At 40.1% G+C, this 24,336-nt stretch overlaps 2 protein-coding genes and 1 pseudogene across 3 annotated transcripts in view; 1 reads left to right on the top strand and 2 right to left on the bottom strand.

Moving 5' to 3' along the window:
* NME8 (NME/NM23 family member 8) overlaps positions 1–10,449 on the bottom strand; it is a 29,251-nt gene extending 18,802 nt beyond the window's left edge. The window contains exons 1-6 of the mRNA XM_049714698.1: positions 10,038–10,449; positions 9,020–9,294; positions 8,884–8,941; positions 8,579–8,685; positions 5,882–5,953; positions 2,206–2,322 (exon numbers count right to left, since the gene is read on the bottom strand). Of these exons, the coding sequence (XP_049570655.1) occupies positions 2,206–2,322; positions 5,882–5,953; positions 8,579–8,685; positions 8,884–8,941; positions 9,020–9,052 (387 nt within the window). The 5' untranslated portion in view covers positions 9,053–9,294; positions 10,038–10,449. The remainder of the gene's footprint in view (positions 1–2,205; positions 2,323–5,881; positions 5,954–8,578; positions 8,686–8,883; positions 8,942–9,019; positions 9,295–10,037) is intronic.
* PNPLA8 (patatin like phospholipase domain containing 8) overlaps positions 1–24,336 on the top strand; it is a 134,296-nt gene that overhangs the window by 26,556 nt on the left and 83,404 nt on the right. The window lies entirely within an intron of this gene.
* Positions 15,986–22,097, bottom strand: LOC125965422 (probable G-protein coupled receptor 141; annotated as a pseudogene).

Genomic DNA, 24,336 nt, shown 5'->3' with positions numbered 1-24,336 from the left:
GAGAGAGAAGACTCCAATAAATAAAATTGGAAATGAAAGAGGAGACATTATAACTGATACCACAGAAACACAAAGGATCTTAAGAGACTATTATGACAAGCTATGAAATCGCTCTCTCAAAAAGTTATCTGCCCTCCCATGATCATTGCACCATTATTTACAGTAGCCAAGATATGGAAACAGTCTAAGTGTCCATTCATGGATGAATGGATAAGTACATGATATATATATATATACATGATGAAATGCTATTCCTCCATAAAAAAGGAGGAAATCTTACCATTTGTGACAACCTGGATGGAGCTTGAGGGCATTAATGTTACATGAAATAAGTCAGAGAAAGATAAATACTGCATAATCTCTCTTATATGTGGAATCTGGAAAAAATAACTCATAGGCACAGAGAACAGAATGGTAGCTGCCAGAGACGGAGGGTGATGAGTAGGGGAATTGGGTGAAGGAGGTCAAAAGATACAACTTCCAGTTATAAGATAAATAAGTTCTGGGGGTGTAATATACAGCATGGTGACTATAGGTAATAACGTGTATTGTATATTTTGGAAGTGGCTAAAAGAGTAGATCTTAAAATTTATCATGAAAAAGTTTTTCAGAAAAAAATTAACTATGTGACATGAAATGTTAACTAAGTGTAGTAATCATTTCCCAGTATACACATATATCAAATCATTATGTTGTATACCTTAAACTAATAAAATGTTAGTTGTCAATGATATCGATAAAAGTGGAATGTAAAAGATTAAATGAGGATATCTTTCTGAAAATCTTAGCAAACAGTAAGTCCACAATAATTCCTAGTTACTATAATTTTCAAAAAGAAGTAGGGGGAGTGGGAAGAGGGAGGGAGGAAGGGAGACGGAGAGAAAGGAAGGGCGAAGATTCCCTGAAAAACAAGAAAACCTGAAAATGTACAGAAAAATGTCCTTGGGTGAGAAAAATCACTATTGTAAATGTAAATTCCCCATATTTGTCATTTGTCAGTGTTCCATCAAAATGTTCATTTTTTTTTCCTTAATACTTTTAAAGTACTTTGTACACACTATGGATATTAGCACGTTGATACACAGTGCAAGCTTCTCTCCAAGTTTGCTGCTTTCCTTTTACATTTTATTCAAACTTTTAAATAATCAAATCTATCAATTTTTTCTTTTTTTGATATCTCTGCCTTATACTATACTTACGAGGCCTTTCTCAACCTATGACAAGATAAATGTTTTCCAATATTTTCTTCTAATACTTTCATGCTTTGTTTCAACATATTCAGCTCTTTAATTCATCTGAAATTTGTTTATGTATATGAGGAAAGAATACAAATCTCTTATACAAATAGTTAACCCAATATTACTAAGTTTGTTTTGTGAGTTTTTTATCCTTTCCTGATTTAAACTGATGCTTTTTTATAGTAAATACTTAATAAAAGCTTGAGCCTATACCTTCTCATTATTTCTATTCTTTAGTATTTCTCAGCTAGTCTCTATTTTTTGTTTCTTGTTTTTGTTGTTTGTTGTTTTGTGTGCATGTGTGTGTGTTTAAATAACACCAACCACTCCTATTTATCTGCCTATATTTCTGATCACTTTCCTATATGGCTTACTTTCTTATGCTATTATGTTCATATCTCTACATGCTTTATGGTTCATTTCTGAATTTTAAAATATTTTATTATTACACAGGTAATACATTTCACACACATAGGATCTTATTCTAAGCATCCTATTAAATAATACTCTATTTTTCATTTGTCAGTCTATCTTGGCCCTCTTTCCATATCAATAAGCAGAGCTAGAAGATACTAAATAATATTCCACTGTATGAATTTGTATAATTTATGACATAAATTACAGGCATTTATGTCATCTATTCACTGTTGCTAGGCATTTAGGTTAATTCCAAATTTTTAATAACATAGACAACACTGAAATAAACATCGTTTTCTATATTTGTTTCATTATTTTCTTAAGGAAAATTATTGGAGTGTAATTGCTCGGTCAAAGGATACATGTGTTTTTTAAGGCCTTTGATTCATATTGCCAAAATACTTCCCAAGAAAGGTTGCACCATTTAGACACCTAGATAGCTATAAAACTAGGGGAAATGCTTTAGGAAAACAAACCAAAAAAAGACATAATGCATCTTTTTTTAAAACTAATTTTTAAAAATAAAATTATCAGGAATCCAAAGTATTACCTGAGGTCGAACCATTTCACCTGCTGCAATTTTCTTCTCCTCATTGATCAAGGTAATAATTTTTTGACTCACAAGTGGTGCATTTGCACCCTCGATTTTTGCCACAATTTTGCCATTCTATAAGGGGAAACAGAAGCGGGAAGGAAACTCATTTTCAGAATGGGCCAAGAATTAACACTTCAGCTGGACTAACTCACCCCACCCTGACCCACCAATCCCTTTTTAGCTACTGTAATTAGTCATTTTAAAATAAGTATTCGTGATATAAAAGTATTTCCATTTGGTAAATCCAGCTCTTTGAGTTCTACCTCGAATTTATCTGTCCTCCTACAACCAAAGACAGGCTATCGCTGCATTAAATTTTAATGGTTCTGTACAGGCCTCCCAACACTACTCCCCCTAATTATTTTTGACACTACTCCCCTTTGTCTGTCTTTCAACACATATTTACTAAACACCAGTTTACTAGCATTGTATCAGGCATGATGGTACGGAATAATAGTCCTGGTACCTAATGTAATTAAATTACCAAAAAAAAAAAAAAACCAACCCCGCAAACACATTTGAGATAACAACCATGACAGGTACCACCAAGAGAGGTACAGAGAGCTGGGAGCATCTATAGGAATTTGTTCTGATCAAGAACATTAGCAAAGGTACTTCGTCAATATCAGGAATTTAAAATGTGAAGGATAGGTTAAGAAATAAAAAGGAGAAGAAAGGGCATTCTAGGCAAAAGGAATAGAGCCACAAGTGTCCTACGGCTAGAAGGGAATATGGCAAATAAGAAGGCCAGTGGAGAAAGTGAGGGGATGCCTGGTATGAGACGAAGCCCAACAGCTAGGGGGAGCCATAGCGTGCAGAGCCTTCTGGGTCATGGGAGGATGCTGCCTTTATCCTAAGTGCGGTGGGCAGCCTTTTGAATGTTTAAACACAGGCAGGGACCACAATTAGAACTGCTAAAGATCCGTGGAAAGATCATCTTACCTACCATATGGAGAAAGGGTTAGAGGTGCAGCAGGAGAAGCTGCTTGTATACAAATCGGAAGCTATTCTAGAGGTAAAGATGGAAGAGACAGTTCCTCAGTCTACGGCGGTGCTGTTGGAGATGGAAAGAAGGGAAAGAAGCAGACGAGTGTGAGAAAGACTTGGGTAGTTAAATTAACAGGACCAAGGTCTGGTGTGCATGGGGTGTGAGGTAAGGAGAAGTCACCACGATGACTTTTCTGTTTCTGACTTGAGAAACTGAGTAAGTTGAGATGTTATTCACCAAATGAAGCAACTCTAGAAAATAACGTTTCCAATGGGGATGGGGAAGCCCAGGAGTCTGCTGTTGGACCAGTTCATTGTGAGATGCCCTTGAGACACCAGAGGAGAGATCAAGGGCCCAGTTGGATACACAAGTCTCGTGCTCAAAGTATAGGATTCAGCTGAAGACATGAACTTGAGTTATTGATATATGAGGCGATGATTGAAACTGTGTGTCGAAGAAGTTTTCTAAGGAGAGTATATAGCATGATAAAGTTGATATGTAATGGCTGCATGAAGAAAGGTGAACCTGCAAAGGTGAACCTGCAAAGGGGAGGGGGAGTAGCATCTAGGAAGCAAAAGGAAAACCAAGTCACAAAAGCCAAAAGAAGAAAATGTTCCAAAAAGGAGGGCATGGTCACCACATTTACTGCATTTGAGAGGTACAAAACGATGAGCACCTAAAAGCATTCATTATATTTAGCAACAGGCTGGTCACTGGATACATTAGCAACAGCCAATTTGGTGGAATAATCAGAAAGAAGTTAGATTGAATGGGTTGAAGAATTAATGGGATGAGAAGAAATGGAGTGGAAATAAATATAGAAACTCTTCTGAGCAGTTTAGCTGTGAGGTAAAGCATAGAGGCGAATGGTAGCTGGAGAGGGACGTGGTATCAAAAAGAGGTATTATTTCTTTTCATTGGAAAGATTTAATCATATTCAAAGGCCATAAGAAGGCTCCAGTTGAGAAAGGTTTGAATGAAACCTGACACTCTATTTACTATTTCCCACTAAAAGGAACCGCCAAGAGCTTTCTAATATCCATTGAAAAAGCCCTTCCTGCTGAGACGCTGCAATGAATTTGCTGTCAGCTAAGAATGCTGCCCACTGCAAACGTGGTTTTGTGGTCACAGATTGAGATTCTTTTTTTTTTTTTTAATTTTTATACAGTGTTTCAAGGTTACTTTCCATTTGCAGTTATTACAAAATATTGCCTAAATTTCCCATGGAGATTCTTAAATTAGAACATTGAACAGGGAGCAACGGATGATAACAAAGTCTGAGGCGTGACTGGAGGAGGTGCGTTGGAGATTGCATCGCCAACTTCATCGTTGGTGAAGAATCGAGAGGCCAGGATGTTGAAGTCCCAGAGTGATGGCAGCACGTGGGTTTGAAAGGAGGATTTTGGGCCACATGCCAAAGTCTTCAGGGTGGGCAGGGGTCTGCTGCTCAGATCTGACTCGCTCAGCAGGTGATGGCCGCCCCAGAGCTGCAGACGCTACATGGTGGCCACCTGCTCAGCCTCCCCTCCTCAGTCCCAGGCTCCCAACTGCTGCTGCTACTAAAGCCTTCTCGTTGTCCCATTAGCCCGCCGAGCCCACTTCTGCCTCGTGCAGTTACCTAAACGACATCTAGGCCAGGGCTCAGCAAACTATGACCCAGTACAGAGATAGTATTTCTGCAAAGCTGAAACACTTACTCTCTGGCCCGTTACAAATAAGCTGGCTGACCCCTCACATAAATCATCAAATCCTTCCTAGCCAATTCCTAGCCAACTGACAGCAAGATCTACAGTGTAATTTTTTAAATTCAATTAACCCAGTCATTCACCTCCCAGAAGTAGCTGTAAGATTATTGTTTAACACAAGCAAAAATTATATCTGAGAAGTGTTTTTTTAATAATTATTTATAATATCAAAAAATGCCTTTTCAACAGCAAGAGAACAGTCCAAACCCTCTCTGGGAGGTGTTTCCTTACTATCCCAATTCTTCAGCTGTGTAGCAGCTATGCTCTGTATCACACAAGTTAGTACTTACCCAGATATTCTTCTTTTAGGAAACAGCACTTATAAGGTTTTTCTGATTATTAAAGTTGTGTTTATCTTGGAATATTTGGAAAATATTGAAAAGTATAAGAAGAAAATTTAAATTATGCATCCTTTCCCCATACATAGAAAACTACTATTAACTTTTGAATACACTGCCTGCCTTCTTTCTAAGCATTTGTAAATACAGAGATAAAAGCGATATACAAGATAGTGATCATACAAATATTTCCTCGTATTGGTATACATGAATATTTATAACCAATTCTCTTCCACCGGGTACCCAAGACATTTCCAATTTTTCACTCCTTTAAGTAATAATTCATCATACAAGTCTCTGATATTTCCCTAGGAAAGGTAAATACCATTTTATTTTTCTTTTCCCTGATCAACTAAATGTGTGGTAGTCTAATCTTCTCAATCCGTTATGAGCTCCTACAGGTCAAGTTATAAATATTTTAATTGACAAGCATATTTAAGGCAAAAAAAAGTCTACAGTTACTGTCATCAGAAAACAGTTCCAGTAGTTGTACAATGTTACTTGCTCTTTAGCTGCAAACTGGAATCTGATAATACACTTGAGATGATAAATATACTTACAACACTAAAGAGAAAAACAGGTTCACATTTATCTCTAAATGGCTGCAAAGTCACAATGCTGTCAGCTTCCGCCTGAAAAAGATTATTTCATATAATAATAAAGGACGCTACACTCAAGTCATTTGATGTACTATATTCAAAAAATGCAGAGATACTTTTTTCTATGTTTACTACAACATTTTATGAGTATGTTATAGCCGTCTTTAGAATCAAGTTACACATTCTGGCAGTTCAGACCCTGCATCATTTGGCTTGAACCTTACTTCTCACTGTTCATCTTTACCCAGCCTGCAGCTAAACTCAGCTCCTGTGGTCTGCGTTACACCACCTGCACTTTCCCCCTTGTTACCTGCTCCTGCCCTTCCTTTTCCAACCCAGCTCGAATGTTCTCCAAGAACTCTGCCTTGACCCTCCTGCCGCAAATCATCTCCCCTCCACATAGCACTTCACTACCCTTCTCTCCGGGCACCTATAGTTCCTTTCAATATTGTACTACCGTTATAGGGATCTAGCTCATCTCTGTTTGGAGAGCTGCATGCACAGAGAGATGATGTTTTATGCTCACCCTCGCATGTCACCCCCCACCTTATCAGTCAGAGGGCCATGCATAAAAAGGAGCTTCCTAAATGTTTCTTGAATAAACTGGTGGTCAGATTTCAAAGTCTTTGATTTTAAAGTTTTCTCACAAATTTCAAGTTGTCCTAAATTGATTACCAACAACTATATATTAAGTAATAGTATGTTCCCGCATATTAACATAACATCCCTTGGGCCAGCTGTCAGGATACGTTGTGTTGTAGGGTCTTCTACATAAGAGTCGTTTTTTGGAACCTAAGGTGATTGTTTTCAAACTGGGATTTCTAGAGGTGCCTCAACCGTGGCCAAGGATGGTGAGGGCGGAGCCGAGCCAAGACCCCTCAGCCCTGTGTCAGCCAGCCAGAGGGGCTGTGTTGTAATCTTTTTTTGGCATATTGAATTCTACATCATTCTCTTTTCTTTCTCTCCTTTTCTTTCTTTCTTTTCTTTCTCTCTTTTTAAAAAAGTAGGTTCTATTGTTGAAAGGAACTAATCTATAATATTAAAAGACAGTAGCCAAAGATTACATTTAAAAGTAGTCTAACCATCATCATTGCAATTTTTATATTATAATAAAGTGTTAACAATTAAAGCATTTGGTAATATTCCTTAAAAACTATAATATAAAACATTTACTGAATTTTTATATGTATAGGCACAATGTTAGGACAAGTCTTCAAGTCTTTTAAAAGGGGCACATAATAGAAAAAATTTGGTACTGACCATTCAGCTTAGGGTGATTTCAATAGGTAATGAACCTCATAGGTTTCAATTTTGGGCTTAAGTTTACAAGTTCAGAAAGGATCCCTTTCCCTGATAAACTGCAGGAAAAAAAGTATCCAGCAGAGGGCGCCCCTCCACTGCGCCCAGCAGAGGTTTGGAGACTTTAAAAAATTTTTTTCACTGTTGATGAGCTGATCATAGCAGAAAAATAGTATCGATCTATGTGAACGTACTACAGTTGGATATGCTCACACAGAAGAGGAACCACTCAGAGAGAATGCTCAAAATTTTTTGTTGTTAATTTCAACAGATGGTAGCATTATGAATAGGACATATTTTGGAAAGGGTTTACTAGCACTTCCCAGTGATATAGACATAGTGATGAAATGAATTGGTCTGGACATGTTTCTGTCCAATAGAACTAGAATGTGAGTCACATATATACTTTTAAATTCTCTAGTAGTCACATTTAAAAACTAAAAAACAGGTGAAAATAATCTAATAATATACTTTACTTAATCCAGTATATCCCTAAATGATCATTTTAACATATCATCAATGTAAAAAAGTAATGGGATATTTCACATTCTTTTTTCATATGAAGGCCTCAAAACATAGTGTGTATTTTACCCTTAGAGTACATCTCAATTTGTGGGCCAAATTTTAATCATAAATAATTGATCTCTAATTAGATTTCATAAAGTTTACAGTCAAAGAGGTAGATTCACATATCCAGGTTGTCCCAGATAATTTTAAAAGTTTTACAATAACCGAATGGAGTATCTGTTTTTTTATATAAATTTAATACAATTACACTAGCCACAGTTCGTGTGCTCAAAAGCCATTTATGCCTAGTGGTTATATTAGACAACAAAGCTCTAAGCAGTTGATAATTTGACATGGATAAACTGAATAATCAATACATTGGGGACTCATGAGACCCCAATGGGTCTCTCATGAGACCCTAATGAGTTTGGCTGTAATATTTTAATCTGTTGTCACATGTGGGAGGCAAATAAGGGAGGGTAAAATCGCTACCATTTTACAATTAACTGGGTAAATGACCAGAGTCCTACCCAGTGCTTTCCAGTAAAAGGCATTTACAGCCCTTATTCTGAACACACACCATATGGTCAAGTGAAAAGAAGTAAGGCAATAGACAGATAACCATTTTTATGTTTTTCTAACGTTCACAACCATGGTAAATAACCTCAGTATTATAGGAATGGGATAAAAATTACATTCGTTCTCAGATCCAGTAGAATTAAATATAGAGTAAAACTGCTAACTAAACACTGTCCATTTTGAAGAGTTGACAGATTGTTTGAATTAAGACAATCCTTAAAGAGACTATAAAGTAACAAGAAAATAATAGTTTAATGGAAATGAAAGCCTTACTACAGCAAAATGCAGAATTTCATCTTCGTTCAGCTCATTTTTCAATTTTCTGAATAAGGTTTGCATTGCTTTGCAAGGTCCACACCAGGCTTGGTAAACATCGATCACTAGAAGATAATAATATTTGTGAAAGAACAGAGTCAAAGAGTCTAGAGTAGCAGCTTATCCCAATCTTTGGGGCAGGGGCAGGGTAAAAACAGAGCAGCTTTTTATTCTGGTAAGTGGGGCGTGGTGCTCCATGTTGGGGTGCCTGGAGGTGCCCTGGATCCAACTCCGGATGGCGAACACCTGCAGAGCCCCAGTACCTGTTAGGCCTTTGTTCTGCAACATCTCCTCCCACAGGCTTTGATTATTGATGGTCTCCTGCAAAAAGGAAGGTGCTGTCAAAGGTCTTCAAGGGACAACGCACCCAGTAAAGACTTGTTGATGTGTCATGCCCACCTGTAACTGGATTTCTCGCTGTTTGCTTGCCATGTATCCGCTATCACATGAAAGGGGGAAGAAAAATAGAAAACACGTCAAAGGAAATTTAAATAATGTTCTTTATTCATTCAAGCAGCATCTTACGCACTGCAGAAGTTTTCCTTCAGCAATACTGGATTATGCACTTTCCCCTCTTCTGGAGAGAGAGAAGCCAGGGTCTCTGAAGAACTCTTCAGGCTGGGCACTGTGGTAAATGCTTGCAGCAGCCGTAGTATCTTTCTCTCCCAATAATTCTGAAGCAAAATAAGACATAAAAGAAGCAGACTCAGAAATATCGAGAACAAACTAGTGGTTACCAGAATAGGAGGTACAAACTATTGGGTGTATGACAGGCTCCAGGATGTATTGTATAATACGGGGAATATAGCCAATTTTTTTTAATAACTGTAAATAGAAAGTAACCTTTTAAAATTGCATAAAAAAATGAACTTTTTTTTAAAAAAGGTGTTCCGTAAGATGAGCAACCAGTTGCGTGTTTTGCAAAACTATGGCCAGCTCGGTAATGCACCCACTGTCCTTCACTCTAGATTTCCTGGGACTGAACCGGCAATAAAGCATTAGCTTCTAAAAAAAAAAGAACTGTTAGGAGTCACAGTTTCTTAGAGTTTTGTTTGCCTGCAGTACAATGGAGTGTTCTGTGTGCACACATTAGTTGTCTGTGAACACGCTCATGGATCTTTCTTGGGTCCATGCCAAGGAGATTTAATTTTTAGAACGAGGCCACTAGTGTGCTCTGGGCCAAGACATAAACTTTCCGCAGTTGTTAAATCAGTGAGGCCCAAACGCCCTATTCACGGGTGTCAGGGTCATTTAGCTGCGGATCTGACTGCGTGTGTGACAGCGGACACTAGTGTGAAACAAAGGAGTGACCACAAGCAGACTCCATCCAGCAACGGGTGTGGGTTCCTCCTGTGGTTGCTAGATTGGGGTGTTTCAAGAACACGAACTAAAGGGGGATGTAAATCACCTCCCTTACCGAGGCCTGAGTTTCAGCGGGGTGAGTTCAGCCAAGTCCAAGTCCCTGGGGCGCCCCGCAGGACCGGGGCAGGGGGTGGGAGAGGAGAGGGGGCGCCGGGCTGCCAGGCCGCCTCTGCCCCGGCTGGTCCCGCTGAAGGACCAGGCAGAGGATGGATACCAGGATGGGCCGGGAAGCGGAGGGCGTCAACGTTTCCTTCCACCCATCCGGCTGCCCGCGAGCCCTGTTCCCCCAACCCGAGGACCGCGACTCCAGCGCGCAGACCTGGGCAGCGGTTACAGAGCAGTTGGCGCCGAAGTTCGTCCCCTCCCTGCTGCCTCCTCCCGACTGGGCGCCCCCAGCCTCTCCCCTCCGCCTCCAACGTACGCTCGCTGGCGCAGATTCCGCCGTGTCTCTGCCACGGCTGCTCACCACGTACAGGAATGAACCTGTGTGCCTCGGATTGGAGCGGAGGGCTCTCCAAGGTCCAGGCCAGCCGGTCTCTCCAAATTCTCCTGCGCCTACCTCTGCTCTTCTTTTGAAAAAAATCATTTAGAAATCAAGTTAGACTTACAAGAAAATTGCAAAAGTAGTACCTTGAGCTACCATACGCTCTCCCCTTAGCTTGGCATCTTTCATAATTATGGTATAATTATTGAAACCAGGAAGCTAACGTTGATAAAGTGTTAACTACACTGTAGACCTCGTACAGATCTTTTCCGTTTTCCTAAGAATGAACGTTTCCTGGTCCGGGATTCCAGCCTGAGTCCCACATGACATTTAGTTGTCCTCTCCTTGCACTTCTCCAACCTGGGACAGTTCTTCTGGCCCATCTTTCTTCGTCTTGTAAAACCTCGGTGTGTGTGCGCGTCTGTGTGTGTGTTTTACTTCATTATGTCATTTGCAGAATTTATATCAGGAAATTTTTAAAGTAACTTTAAAAAAGCATACTCTCCTTCTCATGCCGTGTGAATTCTATCATTTATGCTTACCTTAACGTTTTTCAGCTTACTTTGTTTTCTCTTACTCTTAGGATACAAGTCTACCCAATGCATTGGGTCAGCTGACTGTTCTTCATGGTGATTTTTTTGTTTTTTTTTTTTGGTGTTTGTGACTTTTCTTGTGAGTTAATTTTTAGCAAGGATTGCTTTTTTAAAAATTTTATTCAAGTATAGTTGATTTACAATATTTTGTTCATTTCTGCTGTATAGCAAAGTGATTCAGTTATATATGTATTCTTTTTCATATTCTTTTCTGTTTTTAATTTATTTTATTTATTTATTTTTGGCAGTGTTGGGTCTTCTCTGCTCCGCGCGGGCTTTCTCTAGTGGCGAACGGGGACTACTCTTCGTTGCGGTGCGCAGGCTTCTCATTGCAGTGGCTTCTCTTGTTGCAGAGCATGGGCTCTAGGGTGCAGGCTTCAGTAGTTGCGGCACGCAGGCTCAGTAGTTGTGGCTCGCGGGCTCTAGAGCTCAGGCTCAGTAGTCGTGGCGCACGGGCTTAGTTGCTCCGCGGCATGTGGGATCTTCCCGGAGCAGGGCTCGAACCCATGTCCCTGCATCGGCAGGCAGATTCTTAACCATTGTGCCACCAGAGAAGTCCCTCATATTCTTTTCCATTATGGTTTATCACAGGATATTGAATATAGTTCCCTGTGCTATACAGCAGGACCTTGTTGTTTATCCAGTCTATATATAATAGTTTGCATCCAGCAGGGATTGCTTTTAGTATGAGGCCCTGTGACAGGACTGTGGAAGCATAGCTACACAATGATGTCCCATGTGCCTTTCCCTGGCCCATCAATATTTAGACCACCAGACAATATGTATGTTAATTTCTCAGCTTAGATTTCCTATTTCCCTTAGCTGAAAATCCAAATCCATATTTATGACTAGCACAATTCTGGGACTTGGATTTCTCATCAGTGACTTTTTATCCAAATAGAATTCCTATGGATGGCAAGCACCTCACTCCTGCCACTAAACCAGTTGGAGGGCAAATGTTTATAGTTCCATTTCAGAAATGGGACAGCCCGTCTTTATTTCCAGCAGTATACAAGTAGTTGGAGCGAACTGTGAATTATAGACTCTCAACCCCGTAGTATGTGGACCTACAGGGAAGTAGATATCAGAATCCCAGCCACATCTGTTAAGGCTTGTTTTCCATTCTAACACTCCAATGAAATCTTTCTGCTCCAGTCAGCTCACCCCTATGAACTCAATTTCCTCTTTTGCTTCTCTGTCCTAGGTATTTCTTTCCCTTCGTTTTCAGGTAAATTAAAAGTTGTTGAAATTAAAAAATTGAGTTATTTTATTCAGTATTTTATTTAGACCTCAACTGGGCATCTTTCTGCGCCAGCTCAGTCAACCATGTTGACTGGATATTAACCTGCTGAATTTTCGTCACAGCCTCCCCTGTGATTATTGCCTTCCCTATAACTTTATGATTCTTAACTTTGCTTAGAAATCAAACTTTCCTCAAGTTTTCTTTAATTTCCTGCAGCAGATAATTTTTAGAGATGGTGCTTCTGAGGCTTCCTTAGCTACTGCCTTTCCAGTGGTCTAACTTCCTTTCCCCGTTGCCCCAGGATGAGTGTTTTCTCATCACCCCTCCTCGGAGGGTAATAGACAGGGTGAGTGGCTGACTTGGCCTGGGAATTACTTTGTACCCATTTTTATGGGGGTGAACTCACTAGTAATGTCTATACTTGGAGTACAAGTCGTGTGTGTAACTTCCAGTTTAATTCCCTGTTTTAAGCAAGTTTCACATGGGTCACTCTGTTCTTCTAAGGTGGCATCTTTCTCACGAACTTTTTATTTCTCTGGTTTGCTGGAGAAAGACAAATACAACTCTGATTACCAACATTCCCTGCTCGTGTCTGTCCTGGTTCTGAGCAGCCTGGGAGCACACCTCCCACCATGCGCTGCTCCGTTCGCAGTTTGTTTTTTTTAACATAACTATTTCTTGATTTTAGGCTAACAGTCACATAATTTCTGGAGCCCATTGCACAAGCTTTAGCTTTTTTTATCCCAGTTCTTCTCATAGGTTCCCCCAGAAAGCCATCTGATAAACCTCTGGGGAACCAAAGTTTTCCTTTGGGCTCACGTTGGCAGCAACACAGGTGCCAGAACTTTCCTCTTTAGGAACCTCTTCCTCTGTGCCAACTATTGGGTTGAACCTAAGAGTCAATTTACTGACAACCTAACCCTGGTAAAATAGCAGTTATCAAAAATATATACCACTCCTATAACACCAGAAGGTGAAGTGTAGAGACAATACGTACCCTTGATATTTATCCTTGATTGTAAGGTGCTGTTCAGAAATCTTCTTGCAGGTAATTCTGCTCATCTACTTGGTCCATTATGGGAATAAGGATCCTGTCTACAAAGGTCAATTGCATCTCTTAACCCTATAGTTGCTTCCTGTACTCCAACCCATGTGCAGCACTTGGAAATTTTTTTTAATGAAATTTCTCATATTAACCCAAAAAGATGTTATTGTGCAGCACGTACAGGAAGCGGTTAGTAGGTGCCACAACTGTTCATGCACATGTTTCAAAGTCTTCACATAGTGATTTTACTATTTAAGGAAAAACATCACTGCTACAAAAAGAAGCTTCAATCTATTCTCACATGATCACAGACATTTACCAGTGTTCAAGACATGCAAGGCAATAGGTGAAATTGAGGGTTTGGGTTTTTTTTGCGGCACGCGGGCCTCTCACTGTTGTGGCCTCTCCCGTTGCGGAGCACAGGCTCCGGACGCGCAGGCTCAGTGGCCATGGCTCATGGGCCCAGCCGCTCCGCAGCATGTGGGATCTTCCCGGACCGGGGCTCGAACCCGTGTCCCCTGCATCGGCAGGCGGACTCTCAACCACTGCGCCGCCAGGGAAGCCCAAGTTTTTAAACATCATTCCTACTAATTGCAAAAAGCTTGACTGTTGAGGCTTTGAAACAGAAACTTGATGAGCTTTTGATTTGGGTCTTCCTAGTATGGACTTCAAGGACAAGTGCACTCGGAAAATGTTATTTAAAAGAAAATATATTTATATTTGATTATAGGAGAGTGGAAGTTAGAAATGCCAAAGACCCCCTGAGAGGGTTACTCCTGAAGGATCTATTAGTAGTTTGTTTTGCTTCTTGTATGTATTTGACATTATCTTTCAAGTTTCATTCAAAGTGCTCTTTCCTGCCCTGCCCTGCCTTTTTTTTGGTCCTTGTGCAGCGCTATCTATAGTATTCAGTTTTTTTCTTGGGTCATAGGTTTATCAGCACCTTACTGTTTTACTTATAGGTTCTCTGGATCTCTGAATATACATGAAAACCCAGAGGAGAGGAACTGGGTAGCTGAATTGCTGAATTATCTTCACTTTACTCTCTTCCTCTTGCGGTTCTCTCTGGCACCTGGCCTCACCACTGGCACATAAACACTCAAAACTTAGTTGGCAAATTAGTGCATTTGGAAATAGCAGATATTCTTGACACATTTATAAACTCCTTGGTGAGGATACACAGAACTCCTATTTTTAAATGCAAGCGATCTGGTAGAGGTAATTAGGCTATAAAGAAAAGAAATAGTTTAGGGATTTACTTTCAGTTCATTACTTGAGCTAGAGATAGAAACAAACTAGTCTATCTAGGAGAAATATATGCACATTTTTGTTAATTTTCCCTATCTCCTTTAGATAAAAAATTCCAGATTTTGATACCAACTTAAATGTCATCTGAATAATAATATTCTCTTTTCCCACTAAATACAAAATTAAGGCTCTGAGAATAATGAAAACATAAGACAGAAAGAAATATCGTTTAGTTTCTTCTCTGCTCTCAGTCTCTGGCACCGTGTCTTAGCATGCCAGAGGAAAGTTGCTATGATAGAGGTCTGCATAGGATAATAGGGGAATTAGTTAATGAGAAGGTTCATAACTCAGTCTGGAAACAAGGAAGGGGCATCATGGGATGTGGTCCATGAGCCTTTGCAAAAGAAATATAAAATAATTAATTACTCCCTCTGCTCTCCATAAAGGAACTGGAGGCAGAAGGTAAGGTAGAGTTGAGCGTGGACCATGGAAGTGAGGCCATTGGGATGAAGGGAGGACGAGGGAGGAACGTGACTTCAAGGTGGAGAAAACAGGCGGTGCCGCGTCACAGAGATGAAAGAGTTGGACACATAAAACCGTGAATGTGATGATCTGCCTGAAATCAAGGATCCACATGGGGTCATGATGAGCCTGGAAAGGGCAACTGTGACAGGAGCACAGAAGGTCCCATAAGCAAGATAGTACATGTGGTCTCCATGTGAAAACAGTGTCAAGCTTCTCAAAGTTTAAAGGAGGTTTTACAATCCGTGGTTGACATAAAAAGTTTTCAATAGTAGGAAAACCACTGCGACATCAGCCTGGCAGTTGAAGCAGATGTGGTTGGGAGGGGGGCCAGGAGGTAATAGACAGAGGACTGTTGGAGCAACCCAGGAGAGGAGGGCTAAAGACCTCAGTGAAGGCAGAGACCAGAAGTGCAGTGTGAAAGAGACAGACTCGTGTAGTTATGAATGGGACTCAGGGATGCTTCCTAGGGAGCAGGTAGGAGAAATTATAGAAATCTCCTGAGTTTCAAGTTTGGGTGAGTGAATGATGTTTTTCACATGAATGAGGGATGTGAAAGGAGGATCAGACCTGGAGGGAACATCATGAGTTCAGCTTTTAGGATGGCAAGATGGAAAGAGAAGACTCATCACCTCTGTTGACAGGTCAATCAGGAGCAGCGTTGGGATCCACGGAATTGGTGAATCCCCAGGAAACAAGTAATCGGCCTTGTGCACAATAGCGTTAGGTTTGAATAATAGCACAATCAGGATTACCCTTGCTCTGTGTGGTCAGTAATTTGTGAATAAATAAAGCTGATTACATTAAGCCTTTTTCTAGCTAATTTGTCCTCCTCCCTCTGCCCAACACACACACTTTTCTATGAGATCCCCATAAAACAGTATTAGATACGGTAGTCTTTGTGACCTTAAGCAAGTTTCTTAACCTCTCTGTAGTCTTAACTGGAGCTAATAACAGAACCTATTTAATGACTGCTGTGTGGATTCAATGACTTACAAGATATAAAATGCTTAGAGCAGTCTTCAGCTTATGGTGAACATTCAGTAACTGTTATCTTTTGTCATGCAAAGATATAACTCTAAAATATTTTGATTAGCAAAACTGTGTGGAAGTCCAATCTACCTAAATCTTGCAAAAGTAGCTTTTCACAAAAATTCCTATCTCTGTTAAGAATTGAATGGAGATGGTGGAGAAGGAATGCAGGGGAGATAGGAGGGGGCATGGGCAAGGGAAAAGAATTACATGACTGAAATGTTTTCCGATGATCAATGCTGATATCCTTTTACACGGATGATTCAGTGATTGATCAATAAAAGAAGTAAACAAAATTTTATTACGGCATCTACATGTAGGTCATCTTAGCACCATGATATCATCTGAGACAAATTGCTCAGCCCACAGAATAAGAAAGAAGGTCATGCATAGCTATGACGTGTTGTCATATATTAAATTCCTGTGATTCTGGCCAAGATGGCATAATAGAGACCAGATTTAACATACTACCTGGAACAATAAAAAAAAAAAACTGAAAAAATACGTGTAACAGTGGTTTTTAAGACATTGGATGGGCATCAGGTAAAGAAGGGCAGTGATCAGTGAGAAATGGGAAATAAAGGAGGTGAACCCTATGACGGCTTCAGTTTACTGCCTTGTCAGTTTCTAGCTTGCCACACAGGGTGGGAGAACCCAGGTGGAACCAGGCAGAATTCCTGGGTTGAGGAGGCTGAGCTGAGAATCCAGGCAGCTAGAATTTTCAGAGCAGAGTAACAGAAAGGAGAGAGCAAAGCAGAGAGAGAACTCCAGGCATTTATATAACCACCCCCTCCTGCGTATTCAGCTGAATACTGATCTGTCTAGGGAAGGAAGAATATAAGAGGATTGGTGGGAATTGTGCCCATTGCTCACGTAGGGTTGGAAATAGTACATGCTCCCACCAGACAGATTGAAGAATTTAATAATTTATGAGACATTAGGTATAGTACTCAAGAAGATCTTGCCTGAATAGTGTGAAATAAATAGATGGAATACTGCTCTGGACCTGCCAACAGATCTTCAAAACAACACCTTAAAGGATCAAACTGCAAACCAGAAGAAAGCTCAAGAATATTTACAAAAATACAGAAATATCCAACATCCAACCAGGTAAAATTACAATGAATGCTAGTAGAGGGCAGGAAATAATGAAATTTACAGTGGACATAAATAAAATAAAGAACAGAGAGAATCGACAAAACTGAAAGTTGATTCTTAGAAAAGATAACAAAAATTGACTTACCTTTAGCTAGGCTGACAAAGAAAATAAGAGAGAAAACACAAATACACAAAATCAGATATGAAAGTGGGGAAATTACTACCAAGCTTACAGAAATAAAAAAGGATTTTAAGAGAATACTATGAACAATTGTTCACTAATAACTTGGATAACTTAGAAGAAATGTATAAATTCCCACCAACATACAAATTACATAAAATGATTCAAGATGAAAGGGACAATCTCAACAGATCTGTAAGTAAAGGAATGAAATCAGTAATCAAAAACATTGTAAGAAAGAAGAATCCAGGATCAGATGACTTCAAAAGTGAATTCCAACAAACATTTAGAGAAGACTTAATGCCAATCCTTCTCAGACTCTTCCAGAAAATAGAGGAGGACTATTTCCAAACTCATTTTATGAGGACAGAATTATCCTGAAACCAAAGCTCCAAGTGAGAAGATAATGGAAGAAAAGAACTGTCAACCTAGAATTCTATACCCAGCAAAAGTGTATTTGTAAAAAAAGATGAAATGACAACTAATAAGAAGATACCAATGTGTGTATTAGAACTCCCTTGCTGTGTTCCTCAACCATCATTGTCATGCTAATTCTTCTCAGTTTTTAAAAATTTTTTCATATAATTATGTTTGCTTTTACTGATCCTGATCTCCAGGTTCTTTACTATGTTTTAAACAGTTCAATTCTCTTTTATGAGGTTTTTCAATAGAAACTTCATTTCTGAAATGTTTCTGTTGCTTATTCCTTGAAATGTGCCAGCTTATATTTTATCATCTTTGTTTTCTTTTTTAAATCACATCTTACTACCAAGTTTGATCTCTGCTTTTTGCTTCTGTTTGAGGAGCAATGACCTCATTAAGGAATATTTTTGAAAGCCAGGGTTTGTCACCATTTTTCTCCATGATTCTCTACCCTGCTGTCCGCCCAGAGAAGCCGACTTGTATGAACCTCCTCAACAGTCTCCCTTGCCTTCTGGCGTCTGGTGAATTCAGCCAACAGAGAACATCACCAAAACATTGGAGGGATGGAGAACAATAAGATGGTGGCATTTATTCCACTGGTTTATTTTCTGCAGCTTTGCCTTGAGATGATGGATTTGTCAGCCTAAGGTCAGAGCTTCTTTCAAAGCAGCTCACTCCATGTTACTCCTATTTCCAGCTTTTGGTCACCACTCTCCCTGTTTACCATTTTGGGCATAGGGATAGTGGCAGCGCTACGGTTACTAGCCCTGGAATACCATTGTTTCTGGTTTCCCTGCATTGTATCCACTTCTTTATAACTAGTTCTCATCATTGAGTTATCGTTGAATTATCCTGATTTGTGTGGAACATCATTTCCTCATGGGACCTTGACTGGATCAGCTCAGAGGAGTTGATCCAGCTGATAGCCCCTTTCTAAGACTGAAGATTCTGGGTTTAGTATTAGTAAAGTAGATAGAGAGTTTATCTTTGTTGTAGTTCCTTATAAATGGAGGACTTAATAGTAACTTTTTATGCACAGAGTTTTATTGAAGATTTATTTGCTATCAAGGGGCAAAATAACTGGTTGAGAGGAAAAGAAAATTATCAGTAAATCAATTAATCAGAAGATCTATCCTTGATCTGGTTAATCTCTAGAGTACTCTCCATCTCAGTAATTTTCACTCTGAAATATCAATGTTTATCCTCATCCAGATTGGGAGACATTTGCACAAACCTCCATCTGACCAGATTTATGAGGTCACTGGTTTATTATCTGTTGTGTGAGCAGCTTCCACCCTAGGCAGAGGGCTCATGAACAGGTGATTACTACTTGAGGACAGAATTCGCAATTCCAGATTTCACAATATCCAGCCCCCAGTATCTGATTCCACCCTTTTCTAGCTTCAAGAGTGGTTTGATTTGTAGGGTAGGATTAAATATATACAATCAGATAAGACCCATTCCTTGCTCTGTGGTATCTCATGGTCTGAAATGTGGGAAGTATAAGAGATAATTACTTACAGACAAATAATTATAAGGTAGTTTGACAAGGGCAATAATAGATGGTCTGTACAAATACATTCATCAGGTATCTGATAGTAATACCTGATATGTTGTTTTTCTCTATTATCTTGATAGTTACATTTCGTTGCATTTCATCAAGATACTTCACTAAACAAAGAGCAGTCTTATCCCTAAGAGAAAAACCTTTTGAGAGAGAATATTGTCATTGCTTGAATGGTCTTCAGGAACAGTGGATTTCAGGTTATTTTGATCTTACATCCTTACCATTAAAAAAAATTTGTATACATCCCCATAAAGTAATATTCATAGTTTATACCCATTCATTGCTATAGTTCCTTTATGAATATCAGCACAACATACTATATTTTAATAGAAAATAAATAGAAATAAATTTCTACTACTATTTCTGCATTCCACTAAATTATTATTGTTCCCACTCACACTCTGAAGACTACTGCTCAAAAGCAAATGCATTTAAAAAAAAGGATTGTCGGGCTTCCCGGGTGGCGCACTGGTTAAGAATCTGCCTGCTGATGCAAGGGACATGCATTCGAGCCCTGGTCCGGGAAGATCCCACATGCCACAGAGCAACGAAGCCCGTGCACCACAACTACTGAGCCTGCACTCTAGAGCCCGTGAGCCACAACTACTGAGCCGTGTGCCACAACTGCTGAAGCCCGCGTACCTAGAGCCCGAGCTCCGCAACAAGAGAAGCCACCGCAATGAGAAGCCCGCGCACCGCAACGAAGAGTAGCCACCGCTTGCCACAACTAGAGAAAGCCCGCGCGCAGCAACGAAGACCCAACACAACCAAAAAAGAAAAGAAAAGAAAAGAAAAAAAAGAAGATTGTCGCCATATAACAGGTTTATGATGTTGACCTTACAGTATAGTGAACTTTAGATACTTCATCATTTCTCCCTGGTGCAGGGGGTACCATTTTTCCTCCTTTTCAAGTAATCTATTTGACTTTCTGCCTGATAGACCCAGTAGAAAATCATGTGGAAATGGAAACTCAAAAGCCAATTTCAAGATACATGTACATTTTTAATCATTGGTGCATTTTTTCAGTTTTCTCCAAAATCCAGAATGAGTTGGAAGAAGTGGTAAGTCCTCTTCATGGAGCGTAATTATACGCAAAGCAAAGCATAAGGGCGTATCAATGTCTGTACTTGCTAAGTAGAATCTGAGCTCTGAGTTGGTTTTCTTGGTTGTTTTATTGACTTTAACTGATACCAGTGTTGATTTTAATTGTATAAAACCACTTGGTCATATAGGATGCCTTGAACCAGCTTGAGGACAGTCCCACAGTCTGAAAGGCATGGCTGTAATACAGTCTGTCATCACGCTTAAACTAAGTCCAGCTGGCTTCCACCTTTTCCTATTTCTTTTCCTGCTTCACGGATCCATGTCTGGGAAGGTAGATCTGGGACGTAACCTCGGCTTCCTGACTACCTTCTCTACCTTAATCAGAATCAAACCACATCAGTACCCCGTCAGTCCCGAAAGAATTTCCTCTACGTCTCTTGACTATTTGAGCTAATCCTTTCCTACACATACCACAGCCAGCGGCCATAGCTTTCCTGGCTATCAGAAATTTTCAAGAAGTTGAGGATAAGTTGAATAAGTTAAGACTTCTGTAGAGTCTTTATCTTCAGGTTCTCTGGACTTTGAAGAATAATTTAGCAATAGAGGGAAAGAACATTCTACGATCAAAGCTCAGTGGGAGTAAATGCAAAGAGGAGAACAGCCTGGAGAGTGCATGGGGAAAGGCAATAGCTGTGCTTAGCGGAAGTAAACATCGCAAGAAAAAAGAGGTAGGGGTTGAATCTGGATGGTCGGGGTCAACTTGTGTAGAGTTAAGGTGATCAAACATGTTCTTCATTAATGAAGAACTGATAACAGTTCTCCGAGAAGAGGGAAACAATCAATCTTCATTACCTTTTCATGGAAAAATAATTTTGATGATGATTAAGAGCAAGAATTTGAAAAATTTTGAAGTCATAGAAGCGCCCACTAAATCAAAACTATTTTATCACAATAGCGAAAAACTGATTACAAAGCAAGTAACATAGGAGTATTTAGTGGATAACACCCCCTACGAAACACAGCATATCCAGGCAACAAGCAGTAGTTAAAGCAACAAAAATTTCATTATAAAGAACTAATTCAGAATTTTCTATCTCTGAATAATGTTGAATGAAATGTACCCGGAAGGCATGGTGGGGTACAAAACAGACCACTATTATGAGGAGGAAGAAGCAGCTCTGGATTTGAGCTCTGCATTCTTGATGGGCCGACATGTGGGGCCAAAGAGTCTTTACCAGTTGAACGATAACCCCCATCTGTATCAGAAAGAGGGTCGCAACCGTTGTCAAGATAGTAGTTCAAGATAATGCATTCCCTGTGGTTGAGGTCTCTGTAGAACTCAAAGCATCGTTGTTCTGAGTAACTTGGATGGGTGCCATATTGTAAAAAACATATTGGCAGAAAAATGACACCACCCACCGTCCAAATAATAATGCTTAAAACCACCGCATGGTACTTTTGGAACTGCTGCATTTGGAGTTTCTTAAAATACATGAGCAGTCGGAGTATGATGATGGCCACATTGAAAGCAAAGGTGGGGGCTTCCCTGGTGGCACAGTGGTTGAGAGTCCGCCTGCCGATGCAGGGGACACGGGTTCGTGTCCCGGTCCGGGAAGATCCCACATGCCGCGGAGCGGCTGGGCCGTGAGCCATGGCCACTGAGCCTGTGCGTCCGGGACCTGTGCTCCACAACGGGAGAGGCCACAACAGTGAGAGGCCCAGGTACTGCAAAAAAAAAAAAGAAAGAAAGCTAAGGTGAAGTACATATGACCATATATTATGCTGCTAACCAATCGGCAGGTGAAGAATCCAAACTCCCAGACGACTGATATATACTAGCTGAGGCGAAAGGGGAGGCTGACCAGGAGGATGGAGTGTAGCACTGTGATGTTGAGAACGATGGTGGCAATCACTGATTGGCTGTTCCTTCTTGGCGTCATACAAGACATCGTAATAGCTCCTGCAGCACCTCCCAGCAGAACCGCGCCGTAGGGTGTTATGAGAATCGTCCTGCAGTGCCTGTCGCGGCGGCCCAGGTCTATGTTGGAAGCGTTTGACAGGGCGGTTGTATTGATCGGCTCCATATTTCACCACAAAATGCTTAGAAGACCATAAACCCCTAAATCAAAAGTTTTACAAAATTAGAATGGATATATTGAAACTGCACAGCAACTGCACATGAATAGTCTTGTTTTGCCATCCCAGCCCACGGTTTACAAGCCTAAAACTGGGTACCCAATACGTATTGTCAGAGACTCGTCTTAATTACCCAAAGATATTGAAGAGACAGAGAGAGTGAAACAAAATGACAAAAATAAGACTGTCTGTATATAAAACTTGTAACTGCACTCAGGCATTCTATTCACAGATACGTCTAAACTCACATACCAGGGCGGGGATGAGCATGAGACATATTAGCCTCTGGCATAAAGTTTAAGGAGCGGCTAGAGACTCAGTCATCAAAATAAGTAGTAGTCTAGTGCGATATTTTTAAAAAATCAAAATTAATGCAAAAAAATTGATGATGAACAAAATAAATTTTAAATAAAGGCAGGGTCCACATACACCCAACACTCGTTCATATCAGATCTGTAAAAGCCGTCCCTCCTATTGTCAGAAAATCCAGTTTGAGATACTGCAGAGAAGACCATGTAAATCACATGTAATTATTGGAAGAAGGTATATCAGACACTTTAAAATATTTCCTGGGCTTCCCTGGTGGCACAGTGGTTGGGAGCCCGTCTGCCGATGCAGGGGATGCGGGTTCGTACCCCGATCCGGGAGGATCCCACATGCCGCGGAGCGGCTGGGCCCGTGAGCCATGGCTGCTGAGCCTGCGCGTCCGGAGCCTGTGCTCCGCAACGGGAGAGGCCACGACAGTGAGAGGCCTGCGTACCGCAAAAAAAAAATAAAATAAAATAAAAATTAAAAAAAAAAAAAAAATATATATATATATTTTTTTTTTTTTCCTGTGAACAGCTTTGGGGCAAAGAGCAGCATATAATATACATATTACCTGCACTCTTCTTCCAAACTCTGAAACTTTTCCTGGACTGGTATGTTACATTTTGGTAAAAAGTTGGGTTTCGGGGGTGGGTTCTGTTTAGTTTTCACTTAAGTTTTTCAGGTACGGATGCATAAGGGATAGTGATCATATAGCAAAGAGGCAGACTGCTTGGCAATGTGCTTTCCTGCATCTAAGTGTCACTTGGCCATTTGGTTGCTCTTAGGGTGTGTATAAGTCTCCTGGCCTCACGGAGCTCTGGCTATGAAATGCAAAGGGTCACACTGCCTTTGTCACTGGAAAATGAAATGAGCCAGTGCATTTGAGACAGCTTTATAACTGAAAAAAAAAAAAAAGCCACGTAAAGTTATGATTCTTAAGGCGAAACAACAAAAGCAAAAAGACATTATTTACCGCTTTCTCCTTAGTCTGCATAGGGCAGATACACAGTTATGTGACATAAAATTGTTGTTGCATTATTAAGCATTTAATAAATATCCTACAATTAAAAGCAAACTTTTTCAGACCTTTGATCAGATGGTATTAGACCCAGGCATCAACAGGTCAGACTTTTCTCTCTGGAAGGATCTGTGTCCATTTTCCTCACGTATCTGCTGCCCACCTGGCCAGAAGCAGAGTCTGAGCGTTTGTATCTGAGGGAGAAGTTATTCCACAGTGAACGTCTAAATATCTTAGAATTTTTCTTCTGCTGCTATGGAATCTTCTTAGAATAACTAAATTTTCATTTATGAAAAATTATATTGGACCTGTCACATTCATTGACTACCCTCAAATAAGATTTTATTGTAACTTAGAAATATAATTATAATTTGCATAACAATCTAAGCTTTATGTGCTGAAATATGCATT

This window comes from Orcinus orca, chromosome 9, assembly GCF_937001465.1.
Source record: "Orcinus orca chromosome 9, mOrcOrc1.1, whole genome shotgun sequence".
NCBI lineage: Eukaryota > Metazoa > Chordata > Mammalia > Artiodactyla > Delphinidae > Orcinus > Orcinus orca.
Note: the sequence above shows the minus strand (reverse complement) of the source record. Positions and strands in the feature narration are given on the sequence as shown.